The sequence below is a fragment of the Drosophila virilis genome, chromosome 4 (assembly GCF_030788295.1).
Source record: "Drosophila virilis strain 15010-1051.87 chromosome 4, Dvir_AGI_RSII-ME, whole genome shotgun sequence".
Classification (NCBI taxonomy): domain Eukaryota; kingdom Metazoa; phylum Arthropoda; class Insecta; order Diptera; family Drosophilidae; genus Drosophila; species Drosophila virilis.
Window position 1 is genome coordinate 3,331,509 of NC_091546.1, and position 23,239 is coordinate 3,354,747.

At 40.5% G+C, this 23,239-nt stretch overlaps 3 protein-coding genes and 1 non-coding gene across 4 annotated transcripts; 1 reads left to right on the forward strand and 3 right to left on the reverse strand.

Annotated features, from left to right (window-relative positions):
* The first annotated feature begins 301 nt into the window (after nt 1–301).
* On the forward strand, nt 302–4,773 carry LOC6629146 (sodium- and chloride-dependent glycine transporter 1). Its single transcript, XM_002052857.4, has 10 exons — nt 302–718; nt 1,764–1,895; nt 1,956–2,107; nt 2,175–2,281; nt 2,338–2,479; nt 2,543–2,870; nt 3,049–3,197; nt 3,266–3,394; nt 4,143–4,349; nt 4,410–4,773. Exons 1-10 carry the CDS (start codon nt 556–558, stop codon nt 4,689–4,691), a joined length of 1,791 nt encoding a protein of 596 aa, XP_002052893.1. The 5' UTR covers nt 302–555; the 3' UTR covers nt 4,692–4,773.
* On the reverse strand, nt 3,934–8,955 carry Ntl (Neurotransmitter transporter-like). The gene is made up of 9 exons (XM_002052856.4): nt 8,676–8,955; nt 7,150–7,445; nt 7,024–7,073; nt 6,833–6,956; nt 6,438–6,771; nt 6,230–6,381; nt 5,476–5,604; nt 5,214–5,414; nt 3,934–5,152 (listed from the first exon to the last, which is right to left on the reverse strand). The coding sequence occupies exons 1-9, from the start codon at nt 8,851–8,853 to the stop codon at nt 4,838–4,840; spliced, it is 1,779 nt and encodes a 592-aa protein (XP_002052892.1). The 5' UTR covers nt 8,854–8,955; the 3' UTR covers nt 3,934–4,837.
* On the reverse strand, nt 7,753–7,940 carry TRNAY-GUA (transfer RNA tyrosine (anticodon GUA)). Its single transcript has 2 exons — nt 7,904–7,940; nt 7,753–7,788 (listed from the first exon to the last, which is right to left on the reverse strand). It is a non-coding gene; the product is annotated as a tRNA-Tyr (tRNA).
* A 797-nt stretch (nt 8,956–9,752) lies between the features above and the next one.
* Tep3 (Thioester-containing protein 3) lies at nt 9,753–20,339 on the reverse strand. The gene is made up of 16 exons (XM_002052855.4): nt 19,880–20,339; nt 15,647–15,824; nt 15,088–15,566; nt 14,494–14,824; nt 14,160–14,443; nt 13,918–14,029; nt 13,710–13,856; nt 13,534–13,657; nt 13,336–13,473; nt 12,864–13,277; nt 12,675–12,806; nt 12,187–12,605; nt 11,328–11,675; nt 10,738–11,271; nt 10,223–10,676; nt 9,753–10,170 (listed from the first exon to the last, which is right to left on the reverse strand). Exons 1-16 carry the CDS (start codon nt 19,969–19,971, stop codon nt 9,953–9,955), a joined length of 4,404 nt encoding a protein of 1,467 aa, XP_002052891.2. The 5' UTR covers nt 19,972–20,339; the 3' UTR covers nt 9,753–9,952.
* Between the last annotated feature and the right edge of the window lie 2,900 nt (nt 20,340–23,239).

Here is a 23,239-nt window from a genome sequence, read left to right on the forward strand (position 1 = left end):
TATCGATTTTTAAAAATATTAGCTATACGAGCTTATGTAGTTTTCAAGAGCGAACGGACAAATAGATAGAAGATGAGCTCAGCTCGTCGGGCTGATATATCGGTGTATACCCTATGTACATATCGATGTTAAGTTGTAACAATATACCCGTTTACAATAGCTGTAGGGTATAGTAAATAAAAACAAAAAGTGTCTATCCATTCCATGGATGCTACAGATGCTCTCGCAGGCCTCGCGTTCAGTCTGCCGGCATCGCTTCTTCTAATTAGAACGTCAATTTAAAGTAACGTGCGCGCGTTTTCATCGCTAAAAACGAAAACGAAAATAAAAATATAAACAAAAAAAAAAAAACATTAATTAAATTTCAGCTGCATTGCGACGTTGTTAATCGCGTTTTATTTATTTTTCTTGATTTTGAATAATATATTTTCTAATTGTTTTGCTTTATAAATAACCATTTTTGCGGGATATGTGATGCACCAGAGGCTGTGATTGAATTTATATAGCACAATATTGTTCTATATATTATACGAATTCCGAATTCGTACTGTTGCCATGGTATACGAGACCTCATATGAGAGTGGCCGCAGGCCATTCAAACCTGACCTGGCTCGTGGCAAATGGGAAAAGCCAACGGACTACATTTACGCCTGTTTTGGTCTCGCACTTAAATTGGATTTATTTATTGTTTCATATTGGTTCTATTTTGATATGGGCCGTAAGTATGTGTGCACGCGGTGTCAATTTTCAATCAAATGAAAAATTCATCTTAAATTCTGTCGCTGATAAGCCAATCAATCTGCTATTCAACTACAGATGAGATCAATGCATTGCATGTACAAACAGCGAGGGCTGTCTATTAAGTTATAGAAGTATTTGACATTACTTGATATGAATATTTTGTACAAACAGCGAAAGAGGAAAAAAAACACTCATGAAATAAACTACGAACAGTTTGATTCGGCTTCCTTTTGTCCCATACTATTTCAAAGAAATTGATTAATAAACCAAGGCGCAAGGCTCTACCTTTGTAAGTTTCTTTGCTTATACATTTTCTAGGAAATGAGGGGAGGTTCCCTAAATATATATGTCATTCAAAATTTTGTATAACTCTCTAGTATACACAGTACTTGCTAGGACTTAAAAGACTGAACCTTTTTGCACTTAAAAGAAGCTACATCTATTAGCATTAATATTTGTAGCTCCGATCAGAATATAGCTATATATCTAATTGGAAGTCAGCAAAGTTGCCCAATAAGCGGCCTATTTCATGACATTGATTTAATTCAAGGGGCGTTTTTTCACAAATAGTTTGTGCTATTAAAAACCTAATTAATAAAAAAAAAACAATTGTGATTGTGATTATAATATATATATTTGGAATGATAGCATATGCACGCTCATTTTGCGACCTTGTGTGGTCACAAAAATATGACAGACAAAAGAAACTTGATGCTTGATAATTTATTAAGCATTATTAAAATGTGTAACCCATTGCGATAAAATTGTTGATAGGTCGCAATTTGGGAGGCATATTTAAAAGCTTGATCAAAATTACAAATTATCCTAAGCCTGTACGTATACCAAGTCTTATAGCTGCCAGCGAAACGATTGTTTCAAGATTAAAGATTGATAAAGTGTGTCTAAAAATAAATATTACACATTCCTAAACAACTGCTGACGACTATTTTATAAAGCTTACTTATAGATCACAATCTATTCGATCAAGTTCTAAAATTGTATATACAAAATGGTTATTTTAGTATTCGGCATGTTGCCCTACTATATCTATATGGCCATATATCTGGTGCCGATCCTGGTCATACACTCTTTTATGGGTCAATTCTCGAGCAGTGGCTTCATCTCCGCCTTTCGCGTCTCGCCCTTCTTCAAAGGTAGGTAGCATATATTAAAGATCTGTTTGGCCTGGAGTTATCTAAGCTGGCTTCTCCTAGGCATGGGCTACGTGAGTCTGGCCCTGAGTCTAGCCAGTCTGCTCTTCTATGGAATCTTTGCCATTGTCCCACTGATATTCATAATGCATTCCCTGCGTCCCACACTGCCCTGGAGCTGCGAAGGCTTTAAGCCAGAGGAAAATGTAACAACTGTAAGTATATATTTTCTATATGTTCATATAACTCATTAAATATAGATTTACTAATTTTTGCACATAGATCTGTAATATGACGGACACTCAAGTCCAAACGGTGCTGAGCAGCGAAAATGAATCGGATATCTTTGAAATGACTGTGGTGCACGTGCCCTCCGTGCTTTATTTCAGGTAAGTTGCACTCGAAGATTATCAAATTATCAGTAATGAGCACTGAATTCCTGTAGACAGCACTATGAGACACTAAGGAGTGATTTTTACATGGGAGAAAGGCCCGACTACGAGTTATCCTGGCAAATTGCCGGCTTCTCAGTCGTCATTTGGTCGATCATCACATTTATATTCTTGAAGTTCTCGGAGACAGCCAAGGTAATTTGTTAGTAATTATATATAATATAAATATATAAAACTTACGGCCTTTTGATACTACAGTTTGGCAAACTGTTACGCTACATGATCCTGTCAACCTTGGCGCTTTTGCTGGTGTGTCTGGTGCGTTTCATGTTTCTACCCGGCGCCTTGGATGGTATCACCCACTATGTGAAGCCGCGCATGGATTCGATGGTGGATGGCGGGCTCTCCATGACAATTATCGTGCTGCAGGCCTTTGGCTCCGGCTGGGGCAGCGTCATGGCATTATCGAGCTTTAACAACTTCAAGACGAACATCATGAGCTACAGCTGGATAATTGCCTTCGGTCAGACACTTGTTTATATACTCTTTGGTTTGGTTACCTTTATGCTGGATCATTATTTTGAAAGTAAGTCTTTAAATAATATGTTTAATATTTCAATTAATTTTTTTTATTAGAAGCTATACTAATAAGGGCTGCAAAAAGAAAAGAATATGTCTTTATGTCTTTATTTTTGGTTCGGTTTGTATTGCTTAACCAAAATTATAATTTTCTCTTTATATTTTTCTTTATAAAAATCCTTTAGCCATGAAGTCCAACAGCTTCAGTACGTATGTGGAGGTGAACTGGGTAGTGTATCTATCGAGTGCCAGTGCTTTGTCCACCCTGGAAGTGCCCAATTTATGGACCATCATCTACTATACCATGTTGCTGATGGCTTCTATAATTGTGATGGTTGGTGATTATCGTATGCATCTGATTGGTCTGACGATTTCTTAAATTTTTCATTCTTTTCCAAACAGATCACGCAACTCTTTACGGTTTTCACCAGCCTGTTCGATGAGTTCGAGCTGCTGCGAAATTATAAACAACAGGTTACAGTTGGTGTATTGTGCTTCTTGGCCAGTGCTTCGCTTTTCTTTTGCACGAATGTAAGTATAATATATATATTTATAAATATACATATATATTACTAAATATATATATTTGAATATTTATATATACATATAAATATAAATATATATGTATATACCTTTTCCATATTTTATCCCACATTCTTTGGTTTTATCCATCAATTCTAGCCTTTTATCAATTACCATGAATTTTGATTTTTTTTTTAATTTTTCACGCTTAAATTTAAGGATATTTCAATTAATTCTACTTTTACTGCTATTTCATCTTAAGTTTTTTTTTTATTTGTTAATTGTTATATTTTATTCTCATTCCTTTTCATTCATTCCATTTCCGTGCACTTCATTTCATTTCATTCCCTCCCAATTCAATGTAATCCATTTCATTACAATCTATTTTATTGCTTTTATATTATTTCTTTGCTTTTCATTCCATTCCATCTCATTTGATTTCGATCCCTTCCATTCTACTTCATTACCTTCCATTACATCCTCTATTTCATTCCTACATTTCATTCTATTCCGTTCCAGTTCATTCCATTTTGTTTTAATCCAATCCATTCCATTACATTCTACTCCAATCCATTCCACTACATTCCTGTTTTTTCCATTCCATTCTACTCCTATCCATTCCACTCCATCCCACTCCATTACATTCCATTTCATTCAACTTCATCATTTGACTCCATTCCATCCCTTTTCATTCCATTTAATATTGTGCTTTTCATCTCGATTCTTAAATATACCCTTTAATTCTCCTCCTTAACAGCATGGAGTTATGTACTTCTCGGCGTTATCCTTGGATGCCATTATGATCCATAGCGTTATGCACTTGCTTCTCCTGTTGGCGGTGCTTTGGGTCTATGGACGTGAGCGATTCCAACGCGATATAGAATTCATGATTGGACAGCCATTCGCCTCGTGGAAGATATTCATATTGCGCTTTATAGCACCGCTTTTTCTGTTGTATACCTTGGTTTGTATATGATTCATATTCCCCTCCGATCAGATTATAAATATATTTCTTGGCTTTCAGCTCATTGGGGTATTCATTTCATCCATGGAACATGCGTTCAGCTCCTCCGTTATGTTGCACATAAGCCTGATTCTGGTGTTGGTGCCCATGCTCTTTATACCGGGCTATGGCGTGTTTATAATGTGCCAGAATACGGGCGGATTTTGCGATAGGTTTAGGCGCGCCTGTCGACCCAATGATTGGTATCCCACCGAAATGGAGGACCGCCAGCAATATGAGGAGGTTGTGGGCAATGCTGATATCACACATCAGCTCTATGAGGTCACTGAGGAGGTGAACTAATGTTGATGAGCTTTGAGATTTGTTAAAGGTTTGCGCCCTGCGATATCCCGTATACATATAATAAAAAAGATATTTTGTCAAATGTTTTAAAATCATGAATTGAATATGAGCAGAAACCATTCTTAGTAGCTTAGGAATTATTATGATTATTTTTTAGCCACCGTATCCGGCTCTACTTCCGTTTCGGACATAAATGCCGGAAGTCGGCGTTGTCTTCTGAAAGCTTCGTATTCGGCACGATCTTCTGGATCGGCTGGTGTCCAATCAAAGGGTCTTAAGCGCTTTTTCAAACTATCGCACAAGGTTTCGCGTTTTCGGATCATAATGTAAAACACATAGAGCGGTATCCACATAACCGAGGAGATAAAACTTAACCAACCCAGGATAACGGCCCAATAAGGATATTCAACCCCATTGTATGTAATTTGCCGCATAAATATGGTGCTTGTTAGCAGGATAAACTATATAAAAATATATTTGGAGATCAGAACTAATTGAATTGAACTATAGATACGGTCTTACGATCAGTACGACTGGAGATATATACTTCCAGGATATCTTCCAAAAGAGGCTGGGACGCTGACCCAACATGAACTCAATATCTGACATGAAATTGTTAATGCCATAGATATACGCCACCATAATGACCTCCACCAGGCAAATGACAATTATTGATATGGCCGACGAGTACCAGTCGAACAATTGCAATATATACATGCCAGCCTGTAACATGAGTTTGGGTATTAATCGGTTCCATGCATTACCTAATCACACATATGCTTACATTGGTGCACATTACGGACGACAGGGAGAAGAATAATATGCATAACATTAAGCTAACCCACACTTTATAGTTACGCAGCGCATCAATCTCATCCAACATCGATGAGGTAATGGACTCCAGTTGAACAAACTAAAGAAGAGTATTAGCAAAAATAGCTGAGTAGAGTTCGGCATGCCTGAAACCTGTATACCCTTTGCATGGTTGTATGAATTAATTAATTATAGCGAGGCTTTATGATATAATTAGCCGTTTTCGATGATCAGATTGTCGTATTGTAATTTATTATTAGTCGACGAGCAAAGACGAAAAAAGCTTTTTATGTACGAACTTTATTTGAAGCGATTGTTCTTATGAAAACTTTTTGATAAAATATTTATTATATTTTAGGACCATAATTTAACTTCATTTTGTTAATTTAAAGATATATGTAAAAACAAACTAGTTGGAAAGGTAAAAAAGATGATCTTTCAAGGGTTAAAGCTGTCAAAGAAAACAAGAGAAGAACTCTCTTTCTAACCTTTTGGTAGTAGGGAAAGGAGGATTTATTCGAAATGTTTATGTAAGGAGTATAGTAAAATAAATAATAAGAGAGAGGCTGAGAGGCTAGTTTATAAAGAAACAGACAGATGAAAATGGATACACCAGTTCAGCTGCTGATACTGATTACTCTTTACACCTGACAAAATGACCACACCCCTTTTGCAAGGGTATACAAAATACTTAAGCATATATGATGTAAATGTCGCATACCCACCACACTATTAATACCCAAGAGGAACAGCATAATAAAGAACATGATGGCCCATAGCTGTGGCACGGGCAACATGGCAATTGCCTCTGGATAAGTAACAAATGCCAGTCCAGCGCCCGAGGTGGCAACTGTGGCCACAGGTATGCCCGATCGGTCTGGAAATAGCCCAAGCTGAGTTATTGATAAATGTGTCTGGATGTCGTTTACTCACTCGATAGAAAGCCCAAAACGGAGAAGACGACAATACCGGCATAGATGCTTGTAAACACGTTGACTGCAACAACTAAAACGGAATCGAATTTGGCCTTGTTGCGAAAATTATTGAAGCTGGCCATGTTGACAATGCCGCCCCAGCCGGGGCCGAGGCCGAAAAACATCTGTATGGCCGCATCGGCCCAGACTTTTAGGTCAAGCAGACGATTCCATTCAGGGTACAAGAAAAATTTGATGCCATTTGAGGCGCCGGGCAATGTTACTCCTCGAACAAATAGTATGGTTAGCAATAAGTAGGGGAACGGGGCCGTAAAGTAGGAAACTTTCCCCACCTGTTCAGATATGTTTTTTGTATGCATATATAATATTATCGGTACTATATCGAACTCTTACCGATTTAATGCCCTTCAACACACACAGAAAAATGAGTGCCCATGTGATAAATAAGCTGAGAAACTGCTCCCACACCATGCCACCGAGATGGGCAATGTTATCCGAAATGCGCAAGACTTCCAGGCTGAAAAGATAAAATGCTAGCTCGATAAAAACATCGATAATTTATCGATGAACGCAGCTTAACCTACTGAAAGAACTCATCTGCCGATGTGGTGGCGCGACCGTCGACATGTTGCAACTAAATGGAGAAGGACAAAATGAAGAACTTAGGAGCTCATATGTAGTTGGCTTTGGATGAGGATGGACTCACTAACCTTGTCAACGGTGGTGCAATTGGGCGTGTTCCATGGATGCTTGCAGTCGATCCATGGCACAGTCTTCCAGAAACAATAATACAACATGCGCACCGGATATGATATGATAACCGAATAGTAGCATACGCAATACAGATTTACAATAACCATGCAAATGCCGGTGCCCTTCAGTAAGGGCACCAATCGAAACATTCCCGTGCAGCCAGTGCCCGAGAATTGGCCAATCATTACCTCCATATAGAACAATGGAATGCCGCATAGAATAACCATCAGCATGTACGGTACCAAGAATGCACCTAAAAGAAAAGTTTTGTGAAAAATGTACTTGCTCGAATCGGGTTTGAACCAGCAACCTTTAAATTTACAATTTTCGTGCAGGAACAAACTGTCTGGGCTCGAATATTATTGTGAAAAATCAAAAATTAATAAGTAAATAAATCAAAATCGTAAAAATATTATTTTCTTCAAGCCGGGTTCGAACCCATGACGATTGAAAGTTACGAATTTGTATTGCAAGCGCAAGCGCTGTCAGGGCCAAGGAATTATTGTGCAATCAGAGTCAATGATAAAGGATAAAAGCAAATATGTGAACAAAATATTAGATCCTTCGAGCCGGATTTGAACCAGCGACCTATGGATTTCAACATATCGCGATTCAATAAACTGATGGTACAAGAGCAAGCGCTGTCTAGGCCGCGGTATTGTTTGGTCTAGAGTCCTGCCACTGCTCGCAACACCAAGCTTCGAGAAAACTCTACAGTCCATCGCTCTACCAACTGAGCTATCGAAGGCACTCGCTGCCCGCCGACAAAGCGCCAGCAAAAGCGACCACGCGCAGCGCACACCAGCTTTCACTCAAAAAAGCTACGGCCAATTGCCGATGCTTAAAATAGACACTGCACTCACTGTGTACACAAACACACACCAATACACACACACGGACACACACACCTATGATTGGCTGTGTGACGTCAGAGCATGCGCTATTTTTGGAGCAGCCCGGCCACGAGCTAAGTTGAGCGAATTGAGCACAAAAACTCATTAAAATGCTCACTCATCTTCAATTACTGGAACAAGAAGAGTGCACTTGTCGGCAATGCCCGACTGGCGGCTACCCAGCATAACTACTGCAATCGCCGCCAGCTAAGCACTTTCTTGGCTTCATCTTTGCCCAGCTACACATTTTGGATATGTTGAAATTAATTCTTGAATAACTTTTGTGTTTATTGTTCGAGTGCTACGAAATTAATATAGGCATATGTGACTATTAATATAGTTAAATATATTTGTTCTTAGTATTATTTAACCACTTTTCATAATACCCAATCTTTGCTGAAAAAGGGAACTATCTAAACTCGATATTTATCGATTTGTGGAGAAAACTTATCGATTTAGCGAAAATAAAAAATAAACATTTTCTGAGTATAGCACGTGTATATATAAGCTGAGATAATACGGATACAGGATACAGGGTATGAGTCGCATTTTGTGGTAAGTGGAATGAGAGGTGGGGGATGGATACTTACCGCCGCCGCTGCGATAACAGAGGTAGGGAAAACGCCAAACATTACCAATGCCAATGGCATAGCCAATGAGCGTAAGTATAAATTCAGTTTTGGATGCCCATTGGCCCCGATTTGCATCGCGATTGACCCTTTTCTCCTTACGTTGTCGCGGTGGTAAATTCTTTTCATTCGGTTGCATTCCAGGTAAACAATTTTAATTAAGGTTCGCAAATTTAAGCATGTTTTTTATTGATAACAATATAAAATTAAAAGCAAAATACAACACACAAATTAAACATAGACTTGTAAAAATAAAAATAAATCTCATATAGTGAACTCTATTGTAAGGCCTGCTAAGTCTCAATTTCTTGGAGGTATTTAAGCTTCCCATGTTAAGATTATGCGATAAATATGATTCAGAAAGCTCAATCAAGACGTCATTTAAACTATTTTCTGATAGAATTTAGCTTCCTAAATTGCCTTGAGCATTGACTCTCCCAGCAGCTATTTTTCCAAAATCGATAATTGTTGATTTTCCTGTCCCGGCATATCTCGCAGATTTCATGCGCCTAAAATATCTAATAGGGCTTGTAAGTAATTTTAGTTTGATCATATTCGGAACATGTTTAATAATTTTGGATTTCTGTTAATTTACTCAAAATCGATAAATATCGATTTCCAACTTTCGCATTTTTAAGAGTGATTAAGGACATGCTTGGCATATGGAATGGTGGGATAAATAAACTCCCGTTTTCACTTCTCATCTTTTTCTTATTGTTATACATATATATATATATAACACTTTCTTCTGATTGAATGACTTAGTAATTGGTGATCTGTGCACAGTTCAAACTACAAGAGCTAGAAAGCTAACATTATGATATCTTACCATGAAGTTTCGCACTTATACTTACATTTCCGCCCGCAACTGTGGAAAAAACGCGGAAGTTTTGATAGGATTTCAACCTTTTGTATCAAATAATGTTCACTTTAAGATTTAAATACTATAGGCCCTAGTTTGCTATGAGATATCGTTTTATTAAATGAAGTTGACCTCAAATTGTTGCAAAATTTTATAAATGAAGAAAACACTTGCAGTTTAGTTTTTAGTAAATGTTAACTGTTTTTGTTTTCTTTATTGGCAACTTGTAGCATCGTTAAAATTAATTGGTTTTAGTTCACATTTCTTCTAGGTCTAGCTTATTAATTAGTTGAGTGGTTTTTTGTTAAAGCTTCCGTTTATCGCGTTGCTGGCTCCAGCTAGATGGGAGCACGACTCCTAACCCACAACTGCTAATCTAGCCTCGCAGCTGCAGGACAACTGCCAGTGGCAACAGGAGCATAGCTATTGGCCTCCCGCTGCCAGCTGAACTGTGACCTGCTGTGGCCGTGTAATCGTCGGGACGACGGGATTCCCGTTTCTCGGCCTTTTCGCAGATGTCGCCACAATTCGCATGCTCACAAATGTCACAGATGTTGGACTTGGGCGCCCGATAGAACTGACGAGCACGACGAGCTAAATGGAAGATGGATTAGATGGGGCAGGATATATAATTTTTTAGACCTACCGTTATCGTAGTAGTCATACATGACCACGGGTACAGGTCGATGCTTGGTGACCTTCACCGTTTTGTAGGCATGCAGCGTGGGGCACACCTCACGTCTGTCCAGATAGTCAAAATAGATGATGACCTTGGTGTTGCGTTGTTGGGTCTCGACCTTTTTGATGCGCTCGCTGGACTCCAGCGTGGGCAGCGTATCGGTGTCCACGACAAAGCCACTGGGCAGTTGAACCTCCATGACAGCCATGTTGGAGCGTTCGGCATCGCCGGGCACGGAAACAAAACTGGCGCAGGCAGACAGATGCAGATAGTCCGCATGGGAATTGCGATTGACGGTGGGGTCCAACACAAAACGTGGCCAGGCGCTGGTCACGTTCGTGTTGTATTTGTAGCTAACCTGAGCCAGGGCCAGACCGCGTCCTGTCGCCGAGACGCTCACGTTCTTAATATTGCTGGGCAGCTGTAGGAGATTGGAATGGAATTATTAAATGGTTCTGGATGAGTCTTGAACTTGGTTTTACCTCCACACTCTGCAGCGCCAGCGAGTTCTCCGCATTGACATTCAGTATGGTCTCGGCACCCTCGCCATAGTGGAAGCCCAACTGCACATTGTTGCCCTGGCTGGAGAACCGTTCGGCGAACATGAGCAATGCCTGTAGACCCACCACTGTGTCCTGTGAGCCGACAAATCCACCAAATGCATTACGCTGATCCATCAGCCAATTGAGCACAGGCAGCGCATCGCCCACCAGATTATTCTCGAGCAAGGCCAGCGCTCCATACGCAGAGATCTCGATGTTGACGTTCCGTGTGGCATTATACCAGGGCGATTGCTGCTCCGTTGACGGCGCCGTCTTGTTCCACCATTTGCGTCCATTTGCATTCATGGCCAGCGAGTCGAGACGCTGCAGGAATGCGGCTTTGGCATTGTGATTAGCCTTCGAGAGCACATAGGTGCCCAGCGCCATGGCATGCAGATTGCTGGAGGTGTCCAGTCCTCTTGTGATAAAGTCCAGCGCCTTGTTGATATTGTTGCGGTACTCGGCATGCAGATCCTTAAGGCCATTACACATAGAGCTAGCTAATGAATTTCATCTTAAGTTCCACTTACCACATTCTCCATCATGGCCAGTGTCACAAAGGCGGTCAGACTAATGCCACCATCGTCGAACTGCTCAAAGATATCGCCGTGCTCCTCGTAGCCGCCATTGCTGGACTGCACGCTGGCCAGATAGGCCAGGGCGCTCTGCAGCACATGCTCATCCACTTGAATGTAGGGCGTCGCCTGGCGCAACGATCTGGCCACATAGGCTGTCAGCCACGTTGAGCTCTGCTTGGCAGACAATCCAAAGGCGCTGAAGGCACCGTTCTCGTGGCGATAGTAGAGCAGACGTTGATAGCCCACGGCCAGGTTCTTGGTGGCACTCAGCTCCAGCTCTGGAGTCAGTTGGCGCAAGCGCTGCAAGAGATTAGGTTTAGGATAGCAATAACTTTTTGATTGACTGATAAAATGGTTGATAGACTGATAGAATCATTTTATCATATAATCATATAATCTTATTGACTGACTGACTGATTAGTTTGTTGGCTGGCTGACTAACTGACTGATTGGGTCTTTGACTGGATAACTGAAGTAATTGATTTAATGATTGGCTGATAAAATATTTGATTAATTGATCGGGGACTGACTGACTGATTGAATAGTTGACTGATTGACTGACTGGCTGGTGGACTGATTGAGTAGCTAAATGACTTATTGGTTGGCTTATTGATTGGTTGTCTACTTTAATTTTGATTGATTGACTAATTAATTCACTTACTGATTGACTGGTAAAGTGACTACCTAAATGACTGACTAAATGATTGCTCGAGTGATTGAGTGACTGACGGATTGACTGACTGATCGACTTTCCACACAAATGGGTAACATTTACATTTTGTATTGTACATATAATAATTTTCTAACTTACGCCCAAATAACGCAGCACCATCAGATTCGGCACAAAGTTGACCATCGTCTGCTCCCCACAGCCCGTGGGCAGTTGGATGAGTTGGTGAAGATTGCCCACAATGCTGCCCACCAGATCACCAACAGCACTGACCTCAATGCTCGTTGAGTCGGGTATAGCATTCCGTGGCACTTTAATGGTAACATTCTGTTTGCGCTGTGTACTGGAGTTCAGTTCGAAGAGGAAACCACGATTCACACGCTCCGTGGCACCGGGATGCTCCACCAGCAGCGTACGTTCCACAGTGTCGCCAGCTTGCGAGGTTGTTGCCACAGCCTTGACGGGCAGGGCGCCCACACGGCGAGGCGTCACAATGAAGGAGATGGAGCGGGCCGACTTACCGGGCACTTGGATGGTGCGACGACTGTAGAGTTCTAGTTCTGTATGGAAATCAAAAACAATAAATTTTCACTGTTCGTCCAAGTAACATGCCAGGATCTTGTACGCACTGGGCTTATTGGCTTGCTTGGTGTCCAGCTGTGGAAAATCAAAGTCCTGCGCTGTATTGTAAAATGTCACATCGACGCTCAGATCGCTGTCTCTGTTATTGTGCACCACAAAAGGCAAAGCAATGAGCTCATCTATAAGGGGTAAGAGCATAAGTCATTATATTCCAACATTCGCATCTCACTATCCACCTTTGCGTATTGAATAGGGCAGCTCAGTGGCTATGTAGAATTCCTTGTAGGCCTCCAGCTTGCTGTTGGGCGCATTCAGACCCAGGCCATTTACAGGATCTAGAGTAAAGGCGGTCAGGAGCCAAGAGGTCATGTCGCTCGGAATGCGTCGATGTATGGTATTGCGACCATCGCTGCTTGCTGAGAGGTTGAGGAAAAGCCACGTTTCCGCCGGATCACGCATGACATGCACGCGAGGATTATGCCAATAGGGCTTGGGTGTATAGGAGAAGGCATAACGTCCCTTGCCGGGCGGCAATGTGTTCACCTCAATCTTATGCGCGGGCCCGATGTCAGTCTTGCGCACAGCTGTCAACTTGTCCTCCTCTATGGTGCTGGAGCTATCGCGACCTATGGATGGTGTCGTCTCTGCCTCTGTAAGAATACCGCACTTTAATGTATACCACTTCTACTTGTAAAATAGTTTGTTTACCCTTTTCCACAAAGTAATCTGTATTGGACATGGTTATAACACCGGACTCCTTGCCGGGTGAGCCCACGGGCGTGTTGACATCGCTGAGCTCATAAGCGTAAAGGGCATCCATTAGACGTTCGTGCGTTAGATCATGGCCTAAACAGAGTTTCAGATAGGTTACATGACCTGGAGGTAGCTTTAAGTTTTTTAAATTACCGCTGCGCAGCGTTGCCGCATTTTGATCAACAACCATGAGACCAACATAGGAGTAGGGCTTGGTGCTGATGCCTATGTCTATATCCTGACCAGGTGGTGCTCGGATGGGCGCTTCAATTTGTACCTAAGGGAAGACATTTAGTTATCCCAACTTGCCTCATGTAGGGTATACTTACCGCATTCAATAGATTTTCCTCGAATTGTATAATCTGCTCGTCGTAGACGAACTCTCCATTGACTATCATATAGACGAGCAGCTTGGCACGTGGCATCATGGCAAAGGAAGCCAGAAATTTAATGGTATGATAGTTATTATCTGCCACCTGTATACAGATAATTTGAATTTTATATTTCGTCCAGATTTAGGCACTTTTCATCACTTACATCCACATTGCGGGAGAGAATTATGTCGCCGCGCCCCACAATCTGATACATAAAGTATTTCATGGGCTCATTGGAACGCACCGCAACAGCAATTTCCTGATTAACCATGGGTCTAAAAAATTACATATTTATTATCTCCAGACTGGATGGACTGAATGGCGAAAAAAAGCTGTGCTACTGTCTGATCGTTGAACTAGCAAGCGTCCAGTCGATGGTTCAAATTGCAATTGTCGGTTACTTACTTATCATTGAGCACCTTGGCTGTTATGTAGTTCTTGCTGTGCAAATGCTTGCGCGGCACCTTGCCCACGTCGCTGACAACGCTCAAATAGTCGACGATAATGGAATGGTACTCATCGCGATCACCCAGAGGCACGGTGAACTTCATCTTGAACTCGCCACGTCCATCCAGGCTGTAAACCGTACGATTATACATTTCACTGCTGCCATAAACATTTGTCAAATAGGTGGTGATCTCCGGATTGAAATCCCTTAATTGGCTGCCATCATTGCGAAGAATACGGGCCTATAAGGAAGTTAATAAAAGTATATCATAATAAACCGTTAAGTACTTACAGTGGCTTCAAAGGGAACGCCTGGTATATAATAGCTGGGCAGCTTGACGGCCTCCACGCGAAAGTGATTTAGATAGAGGGTAAGCACCGTGGAATAGTTTTGCACCGAGCCCGTGGAGCGCTCCTCGACCAGGGCATCCAATAGATACTGACGCTCGTAGTCCTGCTTCAAATGCAGCTCCTGCTCAATGTCAAACTCAAAGTAGGCGCTGCCATCGATGGGCACAACTTTGCGTGTTATCAGATCATTGACAAACGGCTGCAGTGAGCCAAAGAATGTGGGATAAATGGAGAGCGTGGCTTCGCCCACAATGGGCTGACCAAAGGCATAGCTGTAAAAGAAGTGAAACTATAAATATGTGGACGACCAAGAGATACCCTGTTCCCTGAAAAAGTAGTTTTCGAAATATTTATATTAACTCTTGCATATCTCCCAGACTACCTAAAGACTGTTTCGGTATTTTTCGATTTCCAGTCAAGTTTGAAGTATTTACATTTTTAAAAATCGTTAATCATGATCCGCTTTCAACCTTATCAATTAAGTTTAATCTAATAAGATGGGATTAAGTTGGGAACTTGAAAACCGGGCACTTACTGGGCCTTCACTGTGGCCGCAATTTTGCCATCCTTGTAGATGGCCTGTCGTGGCGTCTCAATGTCCACCACAAACTTGGGCAATATGTGATCCAAGATCTCAAAGGTTTGCCGATGCTGCTGCTCGGCGACATCAACAACAATGGACCAGTCGCCAAATCGTGGATAGTCCGACAACTGCAGCTCATTGGAGTAGATGGCATTCGTGAGACGTATGTCCTTATAGCTTCTGATGATATTGTTGCCCGAATCACGGATCTCAACATGAACGCGTCCGTAGCCGCGGGCGGGCTTTAGATTAGCATCGAGCAACAGTATGCGATAGTGCACCAGATCTCCCGGCTTATAGATGCTCTTGTCCGTTTGCACCAGCACCGTGTGCTGCTTGGGCTCAAAATGCAGCTGGGTCTCGTTCGTGAAGATTATGCCGCTCAGGCCTTCCGCTGTCAGCCGATACCGATCAGCCTTAAGTGCCGGCAACTGTGAGAAAATTCAAAGACAAAAAAAAGGTTTTTCTAATAATCGATTTAACGAGTTTTAAAAGCTGGTTCGGAGTTCACCTCAAAGTGCAGCAGCTGGGTTGAATAGGGCCTCAGCTCGACGGTCTTGAAATCGGTGTACGTACTGCTCAGTATTCCCACCTTAACTCTGGCGGGCTCCGCCGCCTTGTGTATGCTCACAGCCACATGGTACTGCGAGTTGGGTCTTACTGTATTGGGGGCAATTATGGAATAGAGGCTGAAAAACCAAAAATTAATATAATATAAATGAAATACTCTTGCAGTCATATATAGCAAATGTGAGATAAATTTGATTAGTATCTGAGAAATAAGGCAAGGGTCTTCTCTTACATACAAAAACTATAGTTAAACTGGGATAATAATTTAATAGTAATTGAAGAAATTGCAAGTTGTTTATATAAAAAAGACCAATGGAACCCTATTTTCATCTGAAATAAACAGAATAACAATAGAATAAATCCCGCCCTAGTGCTCACTTCCATCCCATAAAGAAGCTTCTCTTCAAGCTTCAGCTTCCCTGCTTTCAGTCAGTCGGTCAGGACAAACACCTTTATGTAGTTAAACAAGCGTGACTTCTCCTATGCGTGACACACTTGATGGTAAAAACAATAACACCCGTCTTGGCAAGGGCAAGACAACAAAATTGTTGTACTTCATTCAGCAAAGCTCAAAGAAACGAAGACAATGTTCCGCAAGCGTAATACACCTATGAATGTGGCTAAAATGGTAACTGAATCTGTAGTTATTTTCGGTTTTTCTTCTATTCATTCACGCGCTTAACGGAAGACACACTTAAACAATACCCGGGGTAATGTACTTTGCCTCGAGTTCGAGCTCGGTACAGGTCAGCGTGTGGAGAGACCGCGTTTCGGTTTCTGTTTCGGTTTGATTTATGTCGGAAATGGCATAGAGCTCATCGGGGGCGTTGCGGCCAGCGAAAATAACTACAAATATATATTTTTTGTGGTTTTGCTACAACTTCAACTGTTCGACATTGTTTGAAGAATTTGTAATGACAAAGTTTTATGGCCAACAATTGCAGCTGCCGTCAGATGACTCAAGCTTAGAAAACTTATTTTATGTAGAAATGTTGTATATCATTTATTTTTTATTTTCTCGGAGAGCTTATGTAATTAGCTCAGGACTGATTAATAAAAGCATTATGCTATATACCGGGCATTTTTACAAACTAACTTTTTAATATAATATTTAATTTTGATTTAGAAATATTTCAATCTTTGCATGTCACCACCCATTCCCTCAAAAAAGATTTTCAGTTATTAATGGGTATGCCAAATTTGTAATAATTTCGTATATGTGTAAATGTCTGTTTATAGTGTATGCCAAATTCGGTGCGTCGCTTGCATAACTTAGCTTGGGAGTGTGTTTATTTTTGGTGCTGCATCTTGTTTTGGTTTTGACGGGATCAAAGATTTATACTCATTAACTTGAGTAAAGAGAGTTTATTGATTTTGTGCAATGAACTTATTCATACAGGTGTGGAAACAAGAAAACCTAGGGATTCTCTTAAAAATCTATTAAAATCGGAAAACTCGATAACTTCCGATAAACTTGTTGGGTGGTGTGTTCTTGATATGTGAAGAGGTATACCCAGTCAGTTGTGCCCAACTATACAATTTGTACTTATTTCTGTTGCCTTTCCACTAATTTGTTGGACGCTAGTGGGACTGAGAGTTTATTTTTGCCTTAACATCTCTTTTCACTTGGTTTGCGAAATTTATAGGCCTGGCTAACTGTGTCGGGTTTTCGGCCTGTTTTGTCGGATTTTTTCCTTCTTTTTTGTTGTTGTTTTTGTTTTTGGCTTAATTCACAGTTTCTGGTTGTTCTAATTTCAATTGCTGTTTGGCCGCCGCTTAACCTGTTCCCACATTTTCTTTTGTGTTTATGTCACGTTTAGTTGGGCGACAAAACAGGTTCCTTCAGCAGCGCTCCGCCCAAATGGCCAAAACAATTTCGCTTTTTTAGTATTTATTTTAGTTTTTATTTTTATTTCTCTCCTTTTTCAAATTGGCCACAAAGTGCATTCGGAGAGGTTTCGCATGATTGCGTAGTGTTGGGCTTGGTTTGTGTGTTAAATGTTGGCTGATATCAGCTTGATTAAGTGTGTATAATATAAGTGTATATATATCATGTACAATTATTCATATAGTTGCCTTGAGCTGTACCCTATATGGTCAGAGTATGAGCCGGAATGATCGGTTGGCCAACACTCGCAGTTGGGCAATAATTGAACTTAAGCCGTATTTGGAACAAGAGAGGGTAACAATTGGCAAAACGCTTGAGGGCTCAAAGCGACAAGAAAGAAGCTGACGCCAACGTTGTGTCGAACAACAAATCAATCAGAATTCTGCGAATCTAAATAAACAACCAGATAAAGAGCTACTTATGGCAAGCCGAATTTTAAATACCCTTGTCGACATATGGCTCGCAATCTTAGATTTCGAACGATCTTTTCTTTGGATACAATATGGTATAGTGGTTCAATGCAGGGAAGATTGAGCTCATATGTAAGAAGCTTAGTTATATTAATTAATTTCGGGTTAGGTTCAGTTATCTTGATAAACACAACAATTTTGTATACAATAACTTTATATCAACCGATCATTCCTCTGGCAGCTGTATCATATAAACACTATATAAACAGAGAGGGAAACCGGCATATGGCTATAGACTCGGCTGTTGCTGCTGATCAAGAGTATATATATATAATTTACAGCTTTGGAAATATCTTCTCTTAAAACAAGACTAAATACCCTCTAAAACAGCACTCGTGCATACATCTGCCTTCGCAACTGGTCAGTTTGACGAGTCGAGTCAAGGTGAGCCATCGGAAATCAGGCAGTAAATAAGCGTATTTGTTGTATGTCAACTGGCAACAGCAGCAGCAAGTTGGCTCACATTTGAAATGCACAGTAAATTTGTAATTGTCATACTTAATTGGTCAGCTAACTCGAATGCAACGAGCCACTCGATTCGAGTGTGAATCCTCAAATAGGCATTTGTGAACATGGTCTGAGTGAAATGCGTAGGTTGTCTGAAATCTTGCTAATCTTAGCTTTACTTTATTTTTTTTTTATTTCATTTTATTTTTGCTTTATTTATTGCACATAAAACTGGAAAGAACAGTTAACACGCGTGGGCTGAAGTTTTAATACCCTTGCACGCATGCGTGAGACGTGGGTTTTAGTTATATAATCAGCAGCTTGTTAGGGTATAAACGCAGAATGCTTACTTTTAGGCTAGTTAGGTTTATTAAAAACTACAAAATTGATTATATTTTGAGTAGACTTTAATAGCCATGAGTTAAGAGTTTGAGTATATACATTTTTGCTAACTTTAGTAGCTTTTGATTTGCTTGATGTTTAAAGAAGTTGCTTAAACTCTGCTGTCTGCTAGTTAAATTTTAATTATAGACAATATAAATTTATAATTAACAAGCAGCTAAGATTAATATTACAGGTGTAAAACATATGCCAAGTACACAAAAGTCTTAACAAGGCAGCTAGACTGAGTCCATAGTTCATATAGCTATAGCGACTTTTGTGGGATATGTTTTCTATGTTTCATGACATAGTTATAACACCCGTTGGCAGAGTATAACAAGTTAAACATGTGTAATAAGGCATATTTGTTCTCGTTCAACAAGAGCAGATGAGTCAACGTTTTAAACTAGAGTCAACAAAATTGTTGAAATGTGATTCACAGACTGAGAATAACTATTAAGCTATATATACCCTGCACTCCAGAAAATCAAAAAAAAAAAAAAAAAAACTATTTGGCAATTTACAATTAAACGTTTTAATGCTTGTTACTTGAAACTAATTAAACGTTATATTGCACACAAATGTTATGCGGGGCATCTGCGAAGCCAAATCTCCCCGTCCTGCACCTAAACCTAGGAAGCTCTCTTCATTTCATTATTCAATGTTAATTTCTTTGATTACAAACTTGTAAATTATATGGCAGAGGTTGGTTAATGAGCGTCTCAGTTGCCGGCATTTGCGGCTGCGTGTTTCAAGCAAATAAATTCGAGTTCGTTGCTTAAGTCTTTTGTTTTTTTCCCATCTTTTTTTTGGAGATTTCGACTCGTTTAAGTAGCGTGTGATGTCATTTCATTTTATATTATTTAGTGTGCAACGTATTTGTCACACTCATTGTCAGCTATCTATACATAATAAGTGTGGGAGTGTAAGCAGGCATGCAGGCATGTGTGTGTGTGTGTGAGATTGTTGTTGTGCTTTATTTACTAACCCCTGAGCAGCTGTCAGCGTTGGCACCACAAAAAATAAACAACTTGTGAGCGCGAGCACAAAGTTGACGCATTGCGCGCACATTTTTAGCATTAGTTATATTCTATTTATTTACTTTTTAATCATTAATTATTGCACTCATAAGCTTTTAATATTGTATCTTAGCACATATCACATAGTACACAAAATTCGCATTCGTTTGAATTCGGGTTTTTTTTGTCTTTCCGTGTGGGCAGTCGACAATTTTGCACCGCTCGCACCGCTCGTCCCGCCACTAAGTTGGCCCAAAGCTTGATTTGGCCAGTTTTTGTTGTTGATTTTTGTTGCTTCACTTGTTCAACCAGCACCAGACGCTCGAGATTCGCGATTGCGCCAACAGCCAAGCTCACGTTTTTTTCTCTTTTTTTTATTTTTGTTTCACTTTCGTTTCGGAGCGCTTCCACCTGTTGCCCGTTCGTAAGCTTGTTTTCAACTGATTTTTCGGCTAACGCTTTCGGTTTGCATTAGCCGCAGTTCAAGCTGCCAGCTGAGCTTTGGCTGGGCCAGCAGAGCTTACAGCACGTTGGGGTTGTTGTCTTCGGTAACGCTCCAGCCTTAAACCGCGTAGGGGTTGGTCTATCTACGCTTTAATCTTAACAAAATTTAATTTTATTTAAAAAATGAGCGAATTTGCCTTATAACAAGAATTTTTTCATTTGATATATAAGTTATTGTGTAATTTTAAATTTCGTAAAATTTAAGTGTTTATTTTATTAAAAATGTAAATTCATTTTGAATCAATAGGTGTTTTTGTATTACTCTCTCGGATTCTCTCGCTCTAGCAATATTAGACAGAGCCAGCTAGCATATCTGAACTAGAGGTTTGTGTCTGTGCTAACCTCTGGACTAGCTTACAAGCGCATAAGTAAGTTAACGTGTTGCCAGACCTCAGTACAAGGTAAGAAATGTTTATTAGTACGTTAAATGCCCGCTACAGGTGTGCAAAATCTGATGTACCTGGAAAAAGTTTAGAGCACAATTAAAAAACAAAAAATTTTATTTATAAAATACTTAATTGAGTGAGTGAGTGAGTGAAAAGATGCCTGGAACGGTCTGAATTGGAACAGAAGACGTCGCTTGGCATTTACTTCGTATGCCAATTCCACTTCTATATTTCTGCAATATTCTTTATGTTACCTTTTCCCAATTACAATTAGCAATTGTTTCCTTTTTTCCAGTGCATACACTAAGCTAAATAGCAGACACACAAGTACACATACACACACAAATAAAATCGCCTCACATATTCTAACATCAATATTGCAATGCCATTTGACATTTGTTATGGCGATGGGCGCAAAACGATGCCGAATGCAAAGCAAAAGAACGGATGAACAGGGGGCAACAGGGCTGGCGACGGCAAGAGAATGAGAGCTAGTGGGGGGAAGGGGGGCGGGAGGAGCATGGAAGGGGGGACAACAGAGACCCCAATGTAACCGGTCAAACGGAGTGATTTTTATTGGCTTGTTGCTTTTTCGATTCACTGATAAATTGTTAATGTCACGCCACACACACACACACACGCAAACACACACACACACAACAGTTCACTCACACTCACACACGCTCGGAAAATGCAATGTTACAAATTTATTATTTATGTGGCGCTAAGCTTTGTGCGCATAGATGGTGCAGGGGAAAAGGGGAGGGAGGGGTGGCCGGGCAACCAACTTGACACAGGGCAAATGGTCGCTGCAGATGCCAACGAGCGAGAGAGACCAATGATAATATTTTTTGGGGCTACGAATTTTGCGCCGCATAAAATTGCATTTGATGTGTGCATAGAAAATTGCCAGCCAACAACAACAACAATAACAGCAACAACAACATCAGCAACAATTACAACAAGGGCGGGCAGGGTGGTCCTGGTGGGGATTGGCGGCCAGTGCGGCAACTTCAATAAATCAAACAGTGGTAATGCAACTGCACTCAGAAAAAAAAGGGAGAACACATCATAAATTACAAAAATTAAAAATTAATAAAAACAAATAAATATACTTAAACAAATAATATAACAAATAATATACTTAAAATTAAAATTAGTAATTTATAAAAATAAACTTGAAGAATTTAGGAAAATTTTAAAAAAGAAATAGCTTGGGTTATTCTGTTGAAATTTTGATTTATTATAACGAAATTTAGAATTTCTTGAAATAGTTGAAAACTTTTTTTTGCAGTCTATTTGCTGGCAACATGTTTACTGTTAGGCGGCTGGCAATTAATGCAGCTGCCAAAACAAGCAAACGACCCTAGTGCAATTCGCACTTTAATTAATTAGACATTCATTTTCAGCAGTAACAACAACTGCAGCAGTAAGAGCAGCAGCAGCAACTGGCACAGCAGCCCCTGAGGCAGCCAACCCCCCGAACTGGCCATCAATTTAGCTATCCACCTGTCTGTCTGTCTGCCTGTCTGTATATGTGTGTGTGTGTGTGTGTGTGTGTGTGTTCATTTGTCCGCCTGTCTGTCTGTTTGTCGCTTTGTAATGTGCACCGGAGTTTGTCCCCTTTGGAATAAGGCAACGGCTTCAACGTCGACGTCGACGTCGGCATTGGTGGCGGCCATTATGCTTCGCAGGCGTAATAAATTAGCACAAACATGCCACTAAAATGGCACGCCCACCGACGCCCCAACGGCGCTGACCTGTACTGTAAAATGCTGTCAATGCAGTTCACATGCCAATGCAATTCCATTTTCGATGCAACAGCAACAGCACCTCCGGGATTTCAACTGGGATTTGCGCACAATGTGTTTAGTGGCAAACAACTCCACATAGACGAGCCTCAACGATGATGAGAACAAGCTGAAGCCCAAGCCCCCAGCCCAATGTCCATTCACGCGCCAATCGCAATTCTAAACTCAGCCTCCAGCCAAGCAAATGAAATGTGGCTATACAAAGCCAACTTACTTAACTGCAGAAGACTCTTGTACTCGATCAGTGTTGCATGGTAATAAAACAGTATTTAAAAGTGTTGTGATGCGAAAAGCAAAATTGTAGCGCTTAAGGATCTGGAGATTAAGCTGAGCAAAAATCATATTGGGTTTGTTTTCAATCCGAAGCGAATGTTAAGTTTAGGAATTTAGCGATAAAATATATGTTTGAGTATTTTTAAGAAATTAAAGAATTGTCCGGAAAAAAAGAGTATTTAAGGAGAGACGTTCAAGTTCCAGCTCTATTAAAAAACCTTGTGACAAGTCAAACAATATGGCAACACAGGCCCGGGGCATTAATTGTTGTCTGAACTTAAAGCTGAAAGGCAAGGCGAAGCGGGATGCAGCATCCAATGTTGCACTCTCAAGGAGTGCGAGAGAGAGGAAGAGC